Source organism: Laccaria bicolor, genomic scaffold (genome assembly GCF_000143565.1).
Source record: "Laccaria bicolor S238N-H82 LACBIscaffold_1 genomic scaffold, whole genome shotgun sequence".
NCBI lineage: Eukaryota > Fungi > Basidiomycota > Agaricomycetes > Agaricales > Hydnangiaceae > Laccaria > Laccaria bicolor.
Window position 1 is genome coordinate 716968 of NW_001889872.1, and position 19616 is coordinate 736583.

A 19616-nucleotide genomic window follows, 5' to 3' on the forward strand; every position below is an offset into this window, starting at 1 on the left:
GATACGACCTATGTATGGATAGAATGCAGAATGCCAATTAGTAGCTGGTAGCTAAAGGATTCCACGAAAACGTAAAGCTTAATTCAGAAGGGCAGGATGATTGGCTGGGACCAAGCATATCAGGAAATTCACAAATATCATAAGTAAATGGATCAAAAAGCGAAGCGTAGGAAGGAATAGGATAGACGAAGGGCAAAGCAGGTATGGGCTCCGACGCTGGTGGGTAATGTGTGGGGACGTGACTGGTCTGCCAAAGAACTTCGCTGGAGGGCTGGTTTGCGTCGGCGCTAGATAGGGACATATACGAATTTTCGCCAACCGCACGGTATTGACCAGGAACCATTGAAAAGGCTGCTCCCCAATCCGAATACCATGAAGGGAAATTAGGTGCGATGAGATCCTGCTATGTTTTAGGTGACTTGAATGTGAAAGCGATCAAAACGAGAACTCACAGCGCAGGATGAGGCTGTGGGGAGAGGGATAGGTGGAGACGAAGTAGCACATTGCAAAGTCGGAGGAGGTAGTAAGGGGCTGCGGAAAGGCGGGAGGTCGAGCTCTGCTCTGTCAGGCCAACAATCATTGTTCACTGATTCCTGGGTCATGGACGGGATGGCTTCCAATGACTCCGTTTGCAGCGTGCTTGGAGGAGATATCTGCATGACGGCAGTGGCTAGCTCGTCGCCCTCCTTTCCCGCAAGCAGCAATTCCGCCACTTGACGACAGCGGAGGAGTTCACTTTCTCCATTGCGCTTCACCTTTCGTTTGATAGGTTTCTTGGTACGAATGGTGGGGCAGAAGCGATACCCTGGGTGTTTGCGTTCATGGTCGGCTTTCTCTTGCTCGGCCTTTCTACGCCAAACGTCTTTTTCAGGCTCTGACATCTGGTTCCAGCAATGACCAATGATTCGACTAATGTGACGGTGATCATGTTCAACCTTTCGATTGATTTTCTCTTCCGCCCAGAACTCGGAACGAAAGATCATGAAGGCATTGCGTGGGCGAGGAACGCGATTGCCAGAGCGAGACGGAGTAGCATCCTCCAGATTTTGGCCTGTGAAAACGGTTATGAAGATTAAATCAAAGAAAGGAGACAAAAGACGTACAATCCATGGGAACAAAGGAATGGGGACATGCTGGGCTTTATAACAGACGGAAGAGGGACTCTGAAGGAGATATCGAGATATTCAGGGTCACTCCTAGCACTGCTATGTCACATCGAACCCTCGATATAATCACATAAATGTCATGTGACCGCCAGGGTCATCAAGTGATGGTCACATGACTGTATGTAATCATCTCGCATTGAATTTTCTTTGAACAACTTACCATGCCCGCCATTTTAAATCATGCATCGGGGAGTGCCAATCCTGCAACGTCGTCGTCCGCTCTTTGGGCCTATTTAGAGCCTGCTCTGGACCATATCATCAAGTCTCCAGTAAATGATCCCAATGGAAAGGCTCCAGCTATTGATTTTCCTCTCTATGCTGGTATACACTCCGCTTGCTACAATTAGTGAAGTCGCCCTTTATTTCAATCCCATTTCTTCGCTTACTAGGTTAAATATCTTAGTTTCACCGCTCAAAGTGAAGCAACTAATTCCGCTAGCTCACCCTCTGCCAAAAGTGTAGCCAGCGGCACGGACATTTATCATTACCTTGATAAATACTTTGCAGATACTGTCCGTGATATAGCTCTTGGTTCTCCCCAGGACGAGTCCACCCTTATTCATTACATCGTTCCCTGCTTCAACCGATTCAGTGCTGGGGCCCAGTCAGCCAATCGACTGCTTAGCTACGTCAACCGACATTATGTCAAACGGGCTGTTGACGAAGACAAGGGGTGGCTGCGACTAAATGATGTCCTCGAGTCTGTTGCCAGAACGATTACTATCGACGATACTCGTGATAAAATTTCCCAGAGGTTGAGGGAGAAAAGGGCAGATGAGCTCAAGAAGTGGGGCTTCGAGGAGGGGCAGTCGACTGACCAAGCCGCTTTCGCAGAGGCCTGTGCAGAAGCCGCAAGCCCTCTCGACCGCGTCATACCAGTATCTTCTCTTGCTCATCGTCGATTCAGAACCGAGTTTATCGAGCCCTTGCTAGCCGCTCCCAAGATGAACGGCAAGTCAAAAGGGAAACACAAAATTCCAAAAGCAGGGGGAGGGTCTGCTCCTTCACGTCCCAAGGGGCGCTTAGCTCGTGCAGTGAAAGAGCTGCTCGAGTCGGACACAATTGACGAGGAGACCCGAAGTTACCTCATAACAGGGCTTTCAAAGGCCCTGCAGACGGTGGGCATTCGTTCCGATCATCCTTTGCGAAAGAAGTTAAACAAACATTGCGCATCTTTGCCGCAACCTGCTCGTTCTGCGGTGCATACACCGTGTTGACATGGTGAATATAATAGTCTGCCTCTTCATTTAATGTAAGGTATACAGAATAGATTGTTGTTGCAATATCTGCGCCCAACGTCATCCTTTGGAACTAAGGTAGGCGTCACTTTTTTCTTCGACATCGCCTTGAATGGCCAGGAAATCTCCCATGTCCATTGAAAAGTTCATTTCGGAGTCCGTGGGGTGGGAGAAGAACTCGAGTTCCATAGAATTTAGATCAAAAGTTGGATCAGCCTCAGACCCGGCATGAGGTAACTTGGATGGTGGGGCATCGTTAGTCGCAGAAGATGAAAAGCTTGCTAGAAGTGCTCCTGGAGAGGGTATATGAAGTTGTGAGATAGCCATATTCTCCTGTGCAGGAGTGGCGAAAACGCCGCTACTAGCATTATCATCAACTAATTGATTGATAAGACCTTCATGTTGATTAGGAGCCGTTGAATGCTCATCCGAGTTCTCGTCCCCAAGGACGGGAGAAAATAGACCGTCGGCAGGGGTCGCAACGTGATCCGACCCTCCTCCGTCCGCGTCCCCAAAGAGGTCCGTCATTATTGGCATGTCAATATCCATGCCATCCAAGTCCAGTTCAATCGGCTTATCAGACGAATCACCGATATTGGAATGCTCAAGTGGATCAGGAATTGTTAAATCAATGTCTACAGGTCGCCCAGAAACATCAGCCGCCACCGTAGACGGCCCTGAAAACGCTGCCATGAGCTCTGGAGGAAATTCGGTTGGACCCATAGCACGAGCTGACTTTGGGGCAAGGGTGACTGGCGAGGCAAGTCCGCTGCTCGAGAACATGGCTGCTTCTTCTGCACTGATCCGCAGAGACGTCGCAGACAAATCAAGTTTCAGGGAAAATGCGGGTCTCTGGAGGGAAGAAATAGATATTGCAGATGGACGTCGGCCAGACAGAGAGGACGAGCTTGGAGCGGGCGGAGAGGCCTGGATGTTGGCTATCGTGGCCTCTTCCTTTATTTTGAGGGAGGTTTGGCGAGATACGTCAGCATCCCTTGGAGGCTCTTTAGCTGATTCCACGCTTTGTTTTTCCTTGCGTAGATCACGCTGCAAGACAGCTATGGCGCGTAGCTAATTTAGTTCGGTCAGCTCAGGTCAAGCCAGCAAGGAGCGGTTCTCGCCAAATGGGCCTCGAGAGAGTCACATAATTGATCGTACTTTTCAATTTCTCGTCCGAGGGAGGCGGTGAGTGAACGTGGTGGACTGGAGGCGTACTTGGTGATACCTCTGTTGGATGATTTGAAAATGTAACCTTGGTAGGCGTGGATATACGCACAATTTGCGAGCATCCGCATAAAATCTGTACATTTGACCAGTTTTTACGACTGCATTCTATGCCAGCGTCGTAAGGGCGTGCTAGCACTTAACGTATTGAGCCTCACCTGCAGAGAATCTGCTAGCCCGTTGATTTCAGGCTCCATTATCAAGGCCTGCCGCACCGGTGCTGGCGGAGGTGGCATTGCTTTTGCATCATCGAGTGCGGACCGATTCGTTGGATGAGGCTTGAGGGGAGACGCCATTTGGACCAGTGGGCCAGGATGGAGTGCAGTGGAGCTCAAAAGTAGAAGTTGTGCATACAAAGTCGTATTTACTATTTTCAGCGCTTGTTCCTTCCTACTGATGACCAGAAATACACCAATTTCAGTCGCGGAGCCACCACTCGATGCTGACCGTCAATTAATCCCAGTAAGTCTTCGTATTATTCAATGACCTCAGCTTAACCAACAACTCTGCTGAATCAGAGGCGTATTCGACACATCACTGCCATTCAAATTCGCAACCTCACTCCCTTTCCTGTCCGCGATGCATTCACCTCAGCTTTATCCCAGCCTGTGGAACAATCTCAGTATGCGATACCTGGGACGACGGACGACCTGGGCATAATCAGTTCGAGAAAACGTGCTCGGAAACTTTCCACTACTTCGACGACGGCAAGGTTGAATGCAAAGCCGGACGATGGACCTCATGAGGGAGGGACGATTAACAGTTTTGCAGAACAAAGGGGGAGGAAGGCCTCGGGCGCCAGAGTTGATTTCTCCAGCGGAGGAACTCTGGGTCGCACTTCTAACCAAGCGCTTTCGTTTGCGTCTTCGAGATCACCTCTAACAGCCCGACCTCAACGACCAAGGACAACCTCCAAAACGTCCTCTACCAGCTCTCGCGTTACTGCATCTGCATCCAATATCTCGGGAAGCGCTTCCGCCGTGACGACAGCTTCGGTCTTGCTTCCTGATCACTCCCAAACAGGACTTGAGAAGGTCATCAGTTCTCGTTTGACAGAGACATTTATTACCATCGCGATACCCCCCTCGACACACTATACGGGAGAATCTGCCTTGACTTCGCGCACAGAGACCAGTAATCGAGCCACTGTACCTACCGCAAACTTGGCGTCTTCGCCGGGAAGAGCTGGGGCAGGTTTCTCTACTAATTCATTCAGTAGGATGACTCGAATTTCACAACTTGATTCTCAACGCACGCACAAAAAGAAAGTTGAGCAGTTTAGACTCTCCGGGACTGCAACCTCTCAAATAACGACATCGCCCTCAAGGCACCTTTTCCATAGCCACGCAAATCTAGCTCAACCGTCGTCACCTACGCCCAAATACCTTTCAGCTTTACATCGGCCTTCTACTAATCCCCTTTTCCACTTTGATGCTCGTTTTGATCTTGATTTTCTGTCGTGGAGTGATACCGGTGGACACGTTCTTAAACTCGAAATCTGGGGGAAAATCCCAACACACCGGCCACAGGACATACGAACAAATGAACGACGGCCGTCTGGAAGTGTTTCATTGGACAATGAGGCATTTGAGTGGAAAATGCTCGATGACTGGGACGTTGACCTACAAGACCTGATACCTCTCTCGGATGAAGTGCGTTCGCTATGCATGCATACCCCCGGAAGCAAGAACAAATGACATTTTTTGATCAGCTTGTTATTTATCCCTCGCAACTTCCATCCAACACTGTTCTCATCACACTCTCCCCACCGGGCAAAACATTTTGTCTTTCTCAAAACCTTATGTCGTCATCACGGGCTTCCACCCCCTCGATTGGATACGCCTCTGATCCGGAATCAGAGGTACGAAGGGTTAAGCAATCTGGCGAACATCGTACCTCTGCGTCCGAGGAAATACAGGAAGTTCTACCACTCTCCCGAAGGCGGCATCGGAGGGGCGTTGGAAGTGTGACTGAGTCTCGGGATCATCTGAAGACTGCAGGGTGGCCAGATATCCTCAAGTGCGTAGACATTTATGGAAATCAATTCCTCACTTAGCTGGTGCTCCTAAAGACTTGTTACAATTCAGTCTTGCATTTTAGATAATGAAGCGTCGCTTTTCGACATTGTTCAAGAAATAGACGTGGCCATCAAAGAGCATCCACTTATTCGCCTTGTATGTTTTTGCCTTTTGCCTATCTGTACTCGACTGAAGCACAACCAGAAACGTGAAATATCGGAACGAGAAGCTGCTCTAGAGGATTTAAAAACGGGCCATGAGCGCGCAATCGATAGATTGGCGCAAAGTATGTTCCCCCTGTCTGAGTTTTTCCCTTGTCAACTCTTTAATAGCGAAGGTTAGCATCAATGACCGTCGGCAACGGCTTCAACAAAGAAGGGAAACACTCGCTGCTGCGAAAGTCCAAAGTCAACAAGTAGTCATTGTTGGAGCTGCAGTGCAAGAATCCATTAGTTCAGAGCGGTTCGTTTTAGTTTTTCTAGCTGGTGTCCATTAACTTTCGGTTTTTTAGGACAAGATTGGAATCACTCGGGCTTCTCCTTCGTCCAATCAGGGTATCACTTTTAACAACGCTTTCCGACATCTTTCCAATTGACCTCCAATCTTCACCTGACTTGTTGTTCGCCATCCTCGACGTGCCTTTGCCAATACCCTTAGCTGCCAGTGATCCAGCTCCGCCGTTGTGTCTACCGGAATACAAAGACATCACAGAAGAGACGGTTGCAACTGCATTGGGATTTGCAGCGCAAGTATTGCAATTGTTGGCCACATATCTTGGAAAAAGTTTGATTTACCCTGTAACATGCGTCGGAAGTCGCAGCTTAATCAGAGATGGTATTTCAGCCATGGTGGGCCCTCGAATGTGCGTATAGAAGGCTGAGCGACAAGCCTGTTCGTAAAGCTTCGACTTTAGGTTTCCGTTGTTTTCCAAGGGCGTGGACACCTATCGGTTCGAGTATGGTGTATTTCTTCTAAATAAAGACATCGAGATGGTAGGTATCGGTATCTATTGGTGCGCAAAAGAGAGGTTCCTAACCTGCTTTAGCTCATGGCAGAATGCGACCTGAGGGCGCTCGACATGCGCCATACATTACCTAACCTCAAAAATCTTCTGTTGACTTTGAGCCATGATGATCGGGCTCAAGCAACGTTAGTCCAATCAGATACTTTTTATCCTCAGAGAGCTGATTATTTATAAAGGTTTCATCAACGATCCAGTCCGGTTGTGCCACCAACTATCGCTTTAGAGCTGCAAGATGAAATTGAAGGCTCCAGCGCGAGTCAGGAGCTCGGCACTCCTAAAGCTTCAGTGGGAGATATCGCCTTGGAAGCTCACACGCCACCCATAAGTGGTTCAACCACACCGACGGTCGCCAATGTGGGGGATGAAGCTCGAAAGTCCCGACCGTTTCTCGGGCTCGTCCCGTTCTCAGGGTTTCTTCGTGGTCGATATTCTAGCTCCAGTCAAAGCGTGGTCATCGAAAATAAGGCCAAATCACTGCAAAGTGAGTGCGATGATGAAGACCAGAGGACAATTCGCGGGGATACGCGAGCGGGCGACGCAGAAGAGGAAGATCACATAGGTGAACCTGAACTCGATAATGACATTGGTCATAAGGTGTCGAGTGAGGGTGTATTACCGTCAACCATGGCTCAACTGCCTCCTTGAGGATTCTTCACGCCATATGTAGACTAGCAGAATAAAAATGAGGCTCGTTCTGCCCAGATCCCGGCAGTCGTAGTTTCTGCCAGATTTCCACGTCAGAAATCACACAGCGGGAGGTTTATGTAAATGGCAACGGTACCCCTATGTTCTGAAATCGAAGGTGGACCCTGGCTTTTTTTTCGGCTATTGCTGGAAAGGCCTTGGAAGAACAGCTTGGGGCACTGTGTTTCGTCGTCTCCACCCCCCGTGGGCTGCTAATTATTTAGTACAAAGTAGCTAACTTCAGACCCTTGGGGGAATGGAGGCACCAAAAGGCAAGATATATATATTTGGGTTTGTGAAGTGGCACAGTATATAGGCCGAGTTGGACCGGAGTCGAAAAATTTGGGGGGAATTGCCGAGGCTTGAGTTCAGGGACCAAATAAACGTAGCGTGCTCAGCGACGAATAGTTATATTTCTCAAAGACTACTACGTCCTCAACCATTCTCCTCATCTCTATTCCCCAGAATTGGAGCGTCGAAAGGGTGCCTTCTCCTCCTGTTCGACTCTTCATCCTCAACTGACTCTTCTAACAGCCAGGATTCAGGCATATTGTAATATCAATTCCTTCAGACCAGACCACTCGGCTCAAAGGTTTGTTCCTCTATACTAGTCGCAGCTTCTCTCCGTTCCTTTTCGCTAAAAAAATTCACCACGATAGGATACCAATTGTCCAGCTAGCTTCTCGTCGATCTATACCTCAGCACTACCCTCCCTTATTTTTCTGTCGTTCACTCCCTTGAAAAAGTTACCAGAACCGTTGTTGTCAAAATGAACACTCTGGAACAAACTACCTCATCTACTGATAATCATTCCCCCGACGAAAGGAAAAAGAGCCCACCCGCCTTTTTGGATCTCGCAGACTCTGTACGTGTTCGTGTCTACGCCTGTGCATTAGCTTACGCTCCTCCCAGGCTGCGAGGTTGGGAAGTAATATGCCCGATATGTCGGCGGTCAGTCGCCTTTTTCTTTGAATCTTCGCTCCTTCGATGTGACTTTTTTTTGTCAAATGCAGCGCGTCGAACTCAAGCGCCTTGAGCATGAACGGCAGCGTCTTCTTCAGCGCAAGCTATTCGAGGACCAAATGCGCGCTCTTGAGCACCAACAGGCCCAGGAGCTTCTCAGCATCCCATATGATCCCAACGTGTCAAACGGTAACGGTTCCCTGCAACACCTGGCGGTGTCAGCTCCTACAACCCCACCCCGTGTCAATGCTCAATTAAACGGGGATGCTTACATCAATACACGCTCAAACCGCTCTCAGCAGTTTGTTGATGTGGAATCGTTGTCAAAGGCAGTGGGAACCGCGGCGGACAAGCGAAAGTCTGTTAAGTATGCCCCATCCGTCAACCTGTCACCGGATTTGGGTGGTTCCGTTTCTAACGGGCATCCTTTCTCTCGCTCAGCGGGTGCAAAAAGTATGCCTGCCAGTCGCCGAACCTCTGCTAGCAGCCATGACGAAGATCTTGCTGTCCACATTCAAGGCTTGTCTTTAGCAGGGGACCGATCAACTCGAGCATCTCCAATTCCAGCTCCAGTGTCTGCCGCCATCTTACTCAGAGGGAGTGGGCGCTACGCAGATGATGAAGGAGCTCGATATGCTAGCACTTACAACGCTGGAATGATGTTGGATGAGCAATTGGACCAAGAAATGCACAGTGCGTAACCTCGGATTACCCACCTCTCTCTGTTAACAGGTGGACCTTTAAGATGCCATGAGGAATCTTCCTACTTCTGATGATGACAAATATCATAACTCGTACTCAGCCAAGGCAAGCGATTCATTTGGAATATTATCTTCCCACTAACTTGCGCACTTTAGATATCGGCATCGTCAGCAGCCTTGGACTTGGCTCATATATCCCAGACTTCCCCTCGTACTCACTTTGCGGGTCGGGCACTTGAAATTCGCGAAACGTCGTCAGAGTGGCCTCAATTTACTGGAAGCCCTCGCGGCCCCGAGATGCTCCAATCCCGTCCCGATCGACGTACGGTCACAAATCCAAATCTGACTTTGTCAGCTCCTTCTGAGGATGGTGCTGGAAAAAGTTCGGGAAATGCAAGTTCTGCGACTCCCTTGGTTCAGCAGCAATCGCGCGGTTCTAACCACGGCCAGACCCCTGTCTCTCGTCGAAACTCTCCTCCCAGCTTGCTTGATACTTTATCTGCGACCACTCGTTCTGTTCCTGCTACACCGTTGGGCATCCCAAACAATGCTACTCTCAAGTCTCCTGGTACTCCTCTTACTTCGGACATGCAAACTTTTAACGGTCGCATAGCAACGCCAAGTTCTCATCAAATGGGTGACAGTGCAGTTAACGCTACTGATCTCCAGGCGTCCCTTTCTCGTCTTCCACCTGGAGCGTATGATGGGTCTTCGTTGACTTTCAACTCCATCCAACCTGCAGGTCGCGAGGACGTAAGTTGCCTCCTACATTTCTATGATATCTTCTTTAACATTCTTTTCTTACAGTACGGTATCGATGCTGTATATGGCCTTAATAATGGGGGGGAGAACGTTGGTTATAATACTTACGGGTTTGAGGCAGGCCGTTCCCCTGCAAACGTCAACTCTCCCTCTGCCAATCATAGTCCAGGACCAGCAGGATTATACCAACACAACGGGGGTCGTTATGGTTTGGGGTTACAAGGCCGTGGCAATTCGGGTCCTGTTGATGGAAAAATGAATGGCTTGCATGGCCCAAAGCACAAAAGAGGCGATCTGGATCGCGAATGTAAGTTTCAGTTTCACGTCGTAACACGGGACTAATACGTGCCTCCAGTCAATCGATTTGCTGGTACGCGCTTGGAGGATTTGCTCGGCGAGATCCCAGCACTGTGTAAGGACCAGCATGGGTGTCGCTATCTGCAGAAGAAACTCGAGGAAGGTGTTCCAGAACATCGTGATATGATCTTCCGTGAGACCTTTGGCCACTTTGCGGAGCTTATGACAGGTAAGAAGGTTTTTTGAACGGTGATTTAACCTAACTTTCCGCAGATCCCTTTGGGAACTATTTGTGTCAGAAGCTTTTAGAATACTCCACAGATGAGCAGCGCAACGTCATTTGTGAATCAGTCGCTCAGGATCTCGTCAACATTTCCCTCAATATGCATGGAACTCGTGCTGTTCAGAAAATGATTGATTTCTTATCAACAAGGCGGCAGGCAAGTCTGTTTATGATTAAATATCACCTATCACACTGACAGGAAAACAGCAGACTGACCATCGATACAACGCTCAAATTCATTCTATTATCGTCGCACTCAGTCTTCACGTTGTTGTGCTGATCAAGGATTTGAATGGAAATCACGTCATTCAAAAATGCCTCAATAAATTGGCTCCCGAGGATAACCAGGTGATGAAGCTCTCCGAAATTTTTGTGCATAGTGGCTAACATAAGGCATTCAGTTCATTTACAACGCTGTTGCAGCGAACTGTGTCGAGGTGGCCACTCACCGTCATGGTTGTTGCGTATTACAGCGATGCATTGACCATGCCTCTGAGAATCAACGCATCCAGTTGGTGAATGAGATTACGTACAATGCCCTCACTCTCGTTCAGGATCCATATGGCAACTATGCAAGTCCTCGTTTTTTTTTGCTTTGGACTCGGCTGATTGGCGGAATAGGTTGTTCAATATATCCTCGACTTGAATGACAACCGCTTCAGTGATGGAGTCATTCGCCAGTTCGCTGGCAACGTTTGTGCGTTGTCCGTTCAGAAGTTCAGCTCTAATGTCATTGAAAAGGTCAGTAATTTTGGTGAGAGCATGATTTGTGTCTAACCACAGGGTTTCTTCGCAGTGTGTTCGTGTGGCCGAACACAGCACGCGAAAGATGTTGATTGAAGAGCTTCTCAATCGTACGAGACTTGAGAAGTTGTTGAGGGATTCGTATGGAAACTATTGCGTCCAGGTATGGAGGTTCTGATAGAGTCGTATCAATACTAAAGTTCTCCAGACTGCATTGGACTACGCGGAACCTAACCAGCGAGCACTTCTGGTGGAAGGCATTCGTCCAGTTCTTCCTCTTATTCGCAACACCCCGTATGGCAAGCGTATTCAGAACAAGCTTCAACGTGAGCAGATGGATCATTTTGGTGGCTTCCACAACCAACAAGCGCTGGTCAACATGGCGCTCACCAACCAAGGCATGGGAACGCCACACGTCGCGGGACGCCATCTGCCGCAAGGTTTGGCAAGCAATCCCTTGGCTGATGTGTATGGTGGATCGAATGGCATGTATGCCATGCCACAAGGTCAAGGCTCGTTCGGTCAAACCCACTTGACTCCCCAAATGCACGCACTCCAGCCTCAATCCATTGATGGCTACGTTCTCCAGGGCAATTCAAGCCATAATCAAGGAGTACCTCAGTCACACACTGTCGGTTTCGCAGGAGGCTCGTTTGCAAACATTAGTCCTTTTGCCGGCGCAACACTCGCAGGCTCACTTAATGACCCGTACCAGCGCTCTGCGTTTACGTATGGGATGTAAATTCCTTCTCTCGGTACTCCAATACTCAGGCTCCGGACATATCATCCCCTTTAATCACTCTTTCGACTTCAATGCGCATTCCGCCCACTTGATACCACCAAAATCTACCATACTCGATCTGTTTTTTTCTTGAATCGCTGCTCGTCGCCACTTCAAACCATACCTCATCCCGCATTGTATTTCGCAAACGGCATATTCCCCCAACACTTGTTTTCAAGCTTTCTGTGACCATTACTTTTATTTGCTCAACACATTTGTAACGGTTATCTTCTCATTCTACTTTAACTCGGTTGTCTGTCTTATAGTACCCAGCACTATTTGTCACCCTGTAGTTATCCACACCAACCTGTACAAAGTCGTTAATTAGAACCTTCATGTGGACATCTTTAACTTGGGTATTTCAGGGGTTTCAATAAGTGATTAACCGTAATAAGGATGCTCATGCCGGGTTTCGGTAGACACGAATCTCATTGTAGATTGTAGATGACGAGTGTGATAATTGACTGGGCAAGCGTGCTGCTGTAGGGATAGATAGGAAAATCGCAAAATATAGTGAAGTTTTGCCTCTCTCCAGCAGCGACATGAAACGGTTTGATGAGAAGAGTGTCGTTCACCGGTTCTATGGGCAAACACTGTTTATTGATTTGTGCAATACTAGTAGTAGGAAGTAACACACCTTCACGAAACCGATAGCAGCAGACTTTTCGCGGAAGCATTGGCGGCAAAGGTCAAGACCATATTTACGGATGAGACCAGCCTGGTGAGCGCAAAGACGACTTGATAGCGCAGGGTTAAAGGAGGACAGTAAAATGGGAGTGAAATGAACGAACCATTGACGGCTACCCTTTCCGAACTTTCTTGGGCGAGAAAACCAAACGGCGTCGTGTGTCATTTTGTAAGGAGGTCTATGGAATCAGAAGAGAGAGGTTTAGCCAAGGATAACGAACGTCGACACTGTATCTCACAAATTATGTCCGAAGGAGAGAGAATGATGCTGATGTAATCTGTACAGAATGGTGGTTAAGGTTCATACTCCGATATTTGGCTGTGTTGATTCAGGGTTTGAAAGGGAAGTCCAAATAAGGGAAGTGTTGAAGCGCGTCCATAACAGCAACCTCAACTTAGTACAAGATGTGGCAATCGTGACTTTGTCGCGACCCTCTCACCCACGACCCTTGTCCCCACCGCCGACATGCAGGTGGCCACCCCTCTCATCGTCCTATCAATTGCTCTCAAGGCATCATTGCTCGCCGTTGTTCTGGCCGCCGCCTCATGGTTCATTCACCAATTCTTCATTCTTCCTCTCTTCGATCCTCTGCGCCACCTGCCAGGGCCCTCAGCCTCTGCTTTGCAGAACCATTTCAGTCAAGTCATGAAGTACGTGCCGTCAAAATTATTTGTTGGAAAATGCGTCTAAGTTGCGCTAGTCCCTCTCAATCTCCAGACACTCATGAGCGCTGGACCAAGTCATTTGGCAAAACGTTCAAATTTCACGGATTTGGAAGGGTGCTTGGCTTTATAGATTCATTTGACTGTTTCTGATTCCTCCTTAGCATGACCTGAGGCTAATGTCTTTCGACTTCCGCGCCGTTACTCATGTGTTGAACTCACCTGCCTTCGAGAAACCATGGCAGACACGTAGGCTGCTTGCGAGGTTGATTGGACGAGGTGAAAAATAGTCTATAAGTCCAGAACTTATCTTACACAATTTCTGTAGGGATTTTTTCCATGGAAGGATCAGAGCATAAATTGCAACGCAAAATCATCGGGCCGGCATTCACCTCACTGTCCATTCGGAACATGACCCCAGTGTTTGTCCAAAAAGCCCAAGAATTATGCGAACGATGGGACTCTATACTATCTGACGAAGTCTCCGCACCCACCCTTGATACAGAGGTCTCTAACCAACGAGTGGAAGGCGTAATTGATGTAGCTCATTGGTTTTCCCGAGCATCTTTTGATGTCATCGGTCTCGCTGGCTTCAACTACCATTTCCATGCTTTGGAGGATGAATCAGAGGAAATTTACCTGGCTTATCGGCGTATGTTTAAAATCTGTGACAAAGGCTTGAACCTGAGAGGGTTGCTGGACTTGTACCTTCCTCAATTACGGCGAGTTTGGGTAAGCACTATTGAAGGCCGTCCCAGCAGATGTTCACTCACGCTCTAACTCTACCTCTTACAGCCCACCAGAGATACGACAGCGATTGACCAGAGTTTAAGGCAAATCGATAAATTTGGAAAGAAATTGATCGCCAAAAAGAAGAACTCGTTGACGACGGAGCAAAAAGAAGTCAAAGAGAAGGATCTCTTGAGTATTCTCAGTTCGTATCTTCTCTGTGGCGGCCTTCATATGTCTCAATCATCTTACAGTTAAATCTAATCTATCATCGGACCCTTTGAAGCGTCTCTCCGACGTTGAACTGCTTGACCAATGCTCTACCTTTCTCCTTGCCGGATCAGACTCTGTTTCCGTAGCCCTCTCATGGTGTCTTCATTTTCTCGCCCTTCATCCATCTGTCCAGACCCGTCTGCGCGAGGAAATATCGTCGGGCTTGTCATCATACGGTCTTTCTCATGTTTCCCTCAACGGGGACAACTCTGATTGCTCTGCGGATTCGGGCTTCGCGGAGGAGTATATTCGACCTATACCAGAGGGCAACAATTCACACAAAGCATACTCGGCTGCGGTAGAACGCCTCCCATTTCTGAATAGTGTCATTCGAGAAGCCTTGAGACTATGCCCGCCAGTTCATGGAACAATTCGCGTTGCAACTATGGACGATCACATTCCCATTTCGCATCCTATCACGTTACCGGATGGTACACAAGAAACACAATACATCAAGATTCGTAAAGGCAGCTATGTGCACATTCCAATAGAAGGCTTAAATTATTGCTCCGACATTTGGGGCGATGATGCTCGGGTCTTCAAGTGAGTTTGCTAAACGTCGTCTTCGACCAGTATTAACGATGTCTTGCCAGTCCTGATCGTTGGTCAAACCTCCCTCCGAATGCACGCTCTCCGAAATATCCCGGTATAGGAAATATGATGACCTTTGGATTCGGTCCCCATTCCTGCCTTGGTTACAAGTTCACTATTGCCGAGATGAAGATCTTCCTTACCACAATCCTCCCTCGGTTCGAATTTAGCCCAGTTGACGACGTTCGAATCAGCAAGTGTAATTCTATCTTGACTCGACCATATATTACAGACAAATGGGAGCTTGGGACACAACTACCTCTTCGAGTCAAAAAGTTACGCGCAGTTTGAGTAAATTATTGTAGTATATATTGTGTACATTTCCATATCGCAACTGTAAAAGATCTAACTAACTGAGGTAGCTCCCAGTGCCAGACCCAGTGCTTCCACGTCTGAATCTGAGTCGACGAAGTATGTTTCACGCTGTTTGTCTTTGTCTGGGTCAGTTTGGCGGATCGAGCAAGGAGAGTCTATCAAAGGGTTCAAAAACTCGAAATATATGAAGTAAAGACAAGTGACCTTGAGATTTAATGGCAGCCATCCGGCTAGTCTTTGGGGTTTTCGGCGTTCTGTTTGCTGTGGAGAACAAAGGCACCAGCTTCCCTACCTTGCAAACTCCGCATACTGAAGGTTCCACTGAGAAGAGGAACGGACAGTTTGTTGCAAGATCAACTCACAACATTCATCTGGTCGAATTGATTTGCTAAAACGACCATATCTAATAAACGATTTGAGCAGGACGTAATTTGTATGTTGCGAGTAATCTTACATCTTGTCACATTGCTCGCATTCTGCATTGTTAGATAAAAAGAAATGTCATTCGGCATAAAACGGAAAAACTTACTCCACTCGAATGGATAAGATATATCATAGTTATGTCTAGTCTTGTAACAAAATGGGGGGATAAGTCAGATAAAAGATGATTGGTCGAACGAGTCCCTGACCGATATTTCAATATGAGGATACATTTTCATAACTTTCGAGGCCCTACCAGAGAGATTTTGAGGAGGAATTAAGTCGCAAATTGTCAATGGCCAACGCACCATGATTTCCAGAATTTCCCATGACCTTCCTTGAACTCTGAGTCAATAATCCAAGAAGCCAGGTGACACATTTCATGTGATAGAGTATTTCTGATCCTCTCTTGATTGGAATTGAGAGGCGGGTTTCACAGCGACGAAAATGAAAAATACCTTCACAATCGAGAATCTTTTCAGCCAACTCAATTTCTGCTGTCTGAACCCCCTCTCGCGACCTGACACAAACGATGTTTAAACAAGAGTAGAAGACACGAGGAAGGAAGAGAATGGCTAACCGATGCCACTTTGCCCTACCAGCAGTCGTTAACAGCCGTTTGTTCCAGTTGAGTTTTGTATCCTCAGGTAAGCCATTTTTGAAAACGGTGCGATTGAGGTCGTTGAACAGAGAAACAGCATATTCATGCCTCTTCTCTTGCTCGGCCGCTAATTGCACTTTCTTGCCAGATCGTGGAGTTCCCGATGGCTTCTGTCTGGACGATGGATGTGACGGCGCCGGTGGTATGTCGGAGACGCTCTTATTTGGAGTCGAAGGGGCTGTCTGTTCAAAATTCGGATGTTTGTCGACGCCGAGTTGAATATCCGCCTGGGTGTTTAGGGTCCCCTGAGGGGTTTTCTTTGGAGTCCGAGTGGGCTTGCTGGATCCTTTCGGTTCATTCCTACCATCCGCTGAGTGTATGACCATACAAGTTGAAAGAGAAAGCATACAAAATGAAGATAGCACCATCGTCCTCGTCCTCTGACCTATTCGTTTCTGGTATATGCGGATTTGCTGAATCGGGAGTCTTCGTTGCACTTTTGGTTGCTGGTTTGGGTTGCACAAATTCAATCTCATCAGAGCTATCCGAAAGCTCCAGAATCGCAGTCTGAACTTGAACGGCTTCCTCCTCGCTCTCGGAATCGGAGCTTTGAACGATACGAGAACGGAGGAAATTCCTTCTTTTCGGAGTTTCGAACGTCACAAGTGCAGGACTTCTACTGGGATGAATGCAATTAAATAGCGAGCCCTTACGACTCATAGCTGTAGCGTACTCAGCGCCAGACTGCGTTTTATTTGAACCGCGCAAAATGCCTTTCTTTGGCGTTGAAGCTAGGGGTGGCCTGTACGAAGAGAGTCATTCGACGCTGACAACGGGCGATGAGGAGCCTCACAAATCATCCTCATCAGAGGATATTTCAATCACATCATTGTGCATGGAAGGTCCTGGCCTGTCGCCCCCGCTGGTCCTGGTGGCAACTGAGTAGGTTAACTAGCTACCATTCAAATTGCTTCACGACGCTACCTCAGGCGCTCCTCTTCGCTATCGGGAATGACTTCCCTAACCCATGCAGGTTTCCGAATCAACATTTCTAGAAAGAGAGCAGAAAAAGTAGAGGACTAAGAATCAGATGGCTTTCAGATACTTATTCACAAAGTCCAACGTAGATGGCGTGACGGCTTCTGAGTGATCGGTGACTCGACGCGTACGTTAACCCTCACGTGAACGTTCCCTCTCAAGCAGCTACATGATTATAACGACCATATCTTTACTGTAGTGTCCCGAGCACCGGTAATTAGATAACGATCCATATATCGAAGTTTCTCAACAGGCTTTATATGCCCGTTGGTAAGGAGCGTGGAATGTTGGAGGGTCGTGCGGTTGTAAATCTAGAAAAATATATTTCAGTCCCAAGCTTCCGCACGTTCAAATCCAACGATACCTTGACACCGTTTTCGCCAGTGGCAGCTACAATTTTTCTAGTATCAAACTGCAAGCTAGTGACGGCGTGGTCGTAGTTTATGGTTTCAAATATACTTCCAGTCCGGAGGTCCCAAATCTAAACGTATGAGTATGGAGCTGAAAAACATTGAAATAACGCACTTTTAGTGTCTTGTCAAGACTTCCGCTTGCGATGTGTATCTCATCAAACTGCAAACACGTAACAGGACCTGTGTGTCCCAACAGTGTCCGGTGAGCCTGTCCAGTACGCACTGTAAAACATTGTCAGACCGTATCAGAGACAGGAAGGAATTTAGAAACTTACTATCCCACATTCTAACCGCCCCATCACCACTACCACTCACGAGCCCGTAACCCCAGAACTGCACTCCTCCCACAAAATCTTCGTATGGGTCATGAGTACCGTCAGCGTAGGGGGGCATCGGAATCGTAAACGCTCCGGAAGCTGAAGATGAGCCGGAGAACGAATGGGCAGAGCCAGGTGTTGCAGTAGGCGGATGGGAGATGGCCCAAAGGATATCCATGGTCATGACACACTGCCCAGTCGTCAGGTCCCATTGTCGAAGGGTTTTATCGGACGCTCCAGTCACCTTTTGAAAGAAGCCAAATGAGCATCGACAAGATGAAATGACAGAGAAATGAACGTGCTAGGCATTCATCCTCAAAGTATAAAGCAGTGACAGCTTTACTGTGCCCCTCCAACACCCGAGCACAGGGCCCATCCTTCTCAGCAACACTTTCATGTGCCCTGATTCCATTAGGCCTATCGAACAGCTCTTCTGCCTCGTCCTCTTCGGCGACATCGCTTAGGTTGACCATTTCACCGAGCCCCCACCCATCGTCATCGTCCTCCACTCTTCTAAGATCCCACAGCCTGATATTCCCGTCTTCGCCACCAGTTAGGCATACGTGATCCTCGACCTGAATGCACTTTACTGCGCCTCTGTGCCCACGTAATCGTCCAATCTCAGACCCCGATAAAAGATCCCAAACCCGGGGCTGGGCATCCTCTTGCGACGCACTGACCAGTGTGCCATACGGCTCCGAAAAATCTAGCGCGGTTATGGGTGTTGTATGACTGTCAAGGGTCTGCACTGCGTTAGGCATGCACGGGAGAAGTTCGAGTGGATGATCACCATGAAAGCAACACCAGGCGGAAGTTCTTCATGCTCTGACGGCAAGAATGCGGGACCTTGATTTATTCGCTTTAGCAGAGCTTGTGAAATATATTTTTATTATAACAAAAGCACCTTTCCGTCGCCGAGAACTTGGTGGTAGATGAAGGGTCGGAGAAGCTGTGGTCTGCAATCGGCTTGATGATTGCTCAAATTCAAGTCTTTCATTGACTCCGATCACTAGGGAGCCTCAGCATGTTAGTGGAAAAAGTTTGTGATGAGACGGACATTCATCATCCAATTCAAGCTCATCCTCTTGCAGTTTAAGCAGATCCTGTTCCAGTTTACTCCTGATACTATCCAATGCCTCAATCTTGTGAGTTATTTCCGCAATTTCACTGTTAATCAAGCTCTTTGGAAGAACAATGAGGGTCAGGAGATGACAGAAGAGGGCAACATACCCGTCGAACATGGATATTTTCCTTGTCGCGGATGATTTCCTTGGTTTGACGCGTCAACTCTTCTTTTCCGAGGGTCTTTTGGGTGCTTAGACTTTCGCGACCCCGCTTTTTTGATTTCGGCCTGGCATTCACATCGGGAACAAGAACCAAATCGTCCTCGCTGGTGGTACTGCGAGCATCGCGGTCTTCTTCTTCTTCGACAAGTAAACCGCGAGCACTCATTCCAAGCTTTTTCAAGCCCAACCTTGGAGTTTCAATGTTCCTCATCTGCTTTCTCCTGGAACGACCCTTCTCTGCACTCGGGATGGTTGCCTTGAAGCCACGCAACAAACTCACGTTGCTTGCGACGCCATCTAGCTCTGGCACTTCAGCTTCAAGCAACTCCTCGGTAGCCTCTACAATTTGGAGGTCGCCTGAAGTAATCCGTCGCGAACCAAGGCCAAGACGCAGTGGA

The 19616-nt window shown here is 48.1% G+C and overlaps 7 protein-coding genes across 7 annotated transcripts; 3 read left to right on the forward strand and 4 right to left on the reverse strand.

The window, feature by feature from the left end:
- Positions 1–37: 37 nt before the first annotated feature.
- On the reverse strand, positions 38–1110 carry LACBIDRAFT_300898 (uncharacterized protein; the record flags this gene model as incomplete). Its single annotated transcript, XM_001873871.1, has 3 exons — positions 38–400; positions 453–1051; positions 1104–1110. 3 exons carry the CDS (start codon positions 1108–1110, stop codon positions 38–40), a joined length of 969 nt encoding a protein of 322 aa, XP_001873906.1.
- Positions 1111–1327: 217 nt separating this feature from the next.
- Positions 1328–2383, forward strand: LACBIDRAFT_320675 (uncharacterized protein; the record flags this gene model as incomplete). The annotated part of the gene is made up of 2 exons (XM_001873267.1): positions 1328–1512; positions 1570–2383. 2 exons carry the CDS (start codon positions 1328–1330, stop codon positions 2381–2383), a joined length of 999 nt encoding a protein of 332 aa, XP_001873302.1.
- Positions 2384–2464: 81 nt separating this feature from the next.
- On the reverse strand, positions 2465–3924 carry LACBIDRAFT_300900 (uncharacterized protein; the record flags this gene model as incomplete). Its single annotated transcript, XM_001873872.1, has 4 exons — positions 2465–3475; positions 3526–3631; positions 3681–3736; positions 3787–3924. 4 exons carry the CDS (start codon positions 3922–3924, stop codon positions 2465–2467), a joined length of 1311 nt encoding a protein of 436 aa, XP_001873907.1.
- A 100-nt stretch (positions 3925–4024) lies between these two features.
- Positions 4025–7315, forward strand: LACBIDRAFT_300901 (uncharacterized protein; the record flags this gene model as incomplete). Its single annotated transcript, XM_001873268.1, has 10 exons — positions 4025–4090; positions 4147–5280; positions 5340–5647; positions 5700–5802; positions 5851–5932; positions 5979–6108; positions 6158–6508; positions 6560–6638; positions 6692–6795; positions 6847–7315. The coding sequence occupies 10 exons, from the start codon at positions 4025–4027 to the stop codon at positions 7313–7315; spliced, it is 2826 nt and encodes a 941-aa protein (XP_001873303.1).
- Positions 7316–12298: 4983 nt separating this feature from the next.
- Positions 12299–12772, reverse strand: LACBIDRAFT_122853 (40S ribosomal protein S29). Its single transcript, XM_001873873.1, has 3 exons — positions 12677–12772; positions 12523–12622; positions 12299–12465 (listed from the first exon to the last, which is right to left on the reverse strand). The coding sequence occupies exons 1-3, from the start codon at positions 12736–12738 to the stop codon at positions 12457–12459; spliced, it is 171 nt and encodes a 56-aa protein (XP_001873908.1). The 5' UTR covers positions 12739–12772; the 3' UTR covers positions 12299–12456.
- Positions 12773–13038: 266 nt separating this feature from the next.
- LACBIDRAFT_300904 (uncharacterized protein) lies at positions 13039–15119 on the forward strand (the record flags this gene model as incomplete). Its single annotated transcript, XM_001873269.1, has 7 exons — positions 13039–13223; positions 13274–13352; positions 13400–13514; positions 13564–13967; positions 14031–14169; positions 14219–14780; positions 14831–15119. The coding sequence occupies 7 exons, from the start codon at positions 13039–13041 to the stop codon at positions 15117–15119; spliced, it is 1773 nt and encodes a 590-aa protein (XP_001873304.1).
- A 54-nt stretch (positions 15120–15173) lies between these two features.
- On the reverse strand, positions 15174–16550 carry LACBIDRAFT_300905 (uncharacterized protein; the record flags this gene model as incomplete). The annotated part of the gene is made up of 9 exons (XM_001873874.1): positions 15174–15298; positions 15348–15452; positions 15506–15546; positions 15598–15619; positions 15673–15712; positions 15773–15815; positions 15872–15971; positions 16022–16083; positions 16144–16550. The coding sequence occupies 9 exons, from the start codon at positions 16548–16550 to the stop codon at positions 15174–15176; spliced, it is 945 nt and encodes a 314-aa protein (XP_001873909.1).
- Between the last annotated feature and the right edge of the window lie 3066 nt (positions 16551–19616).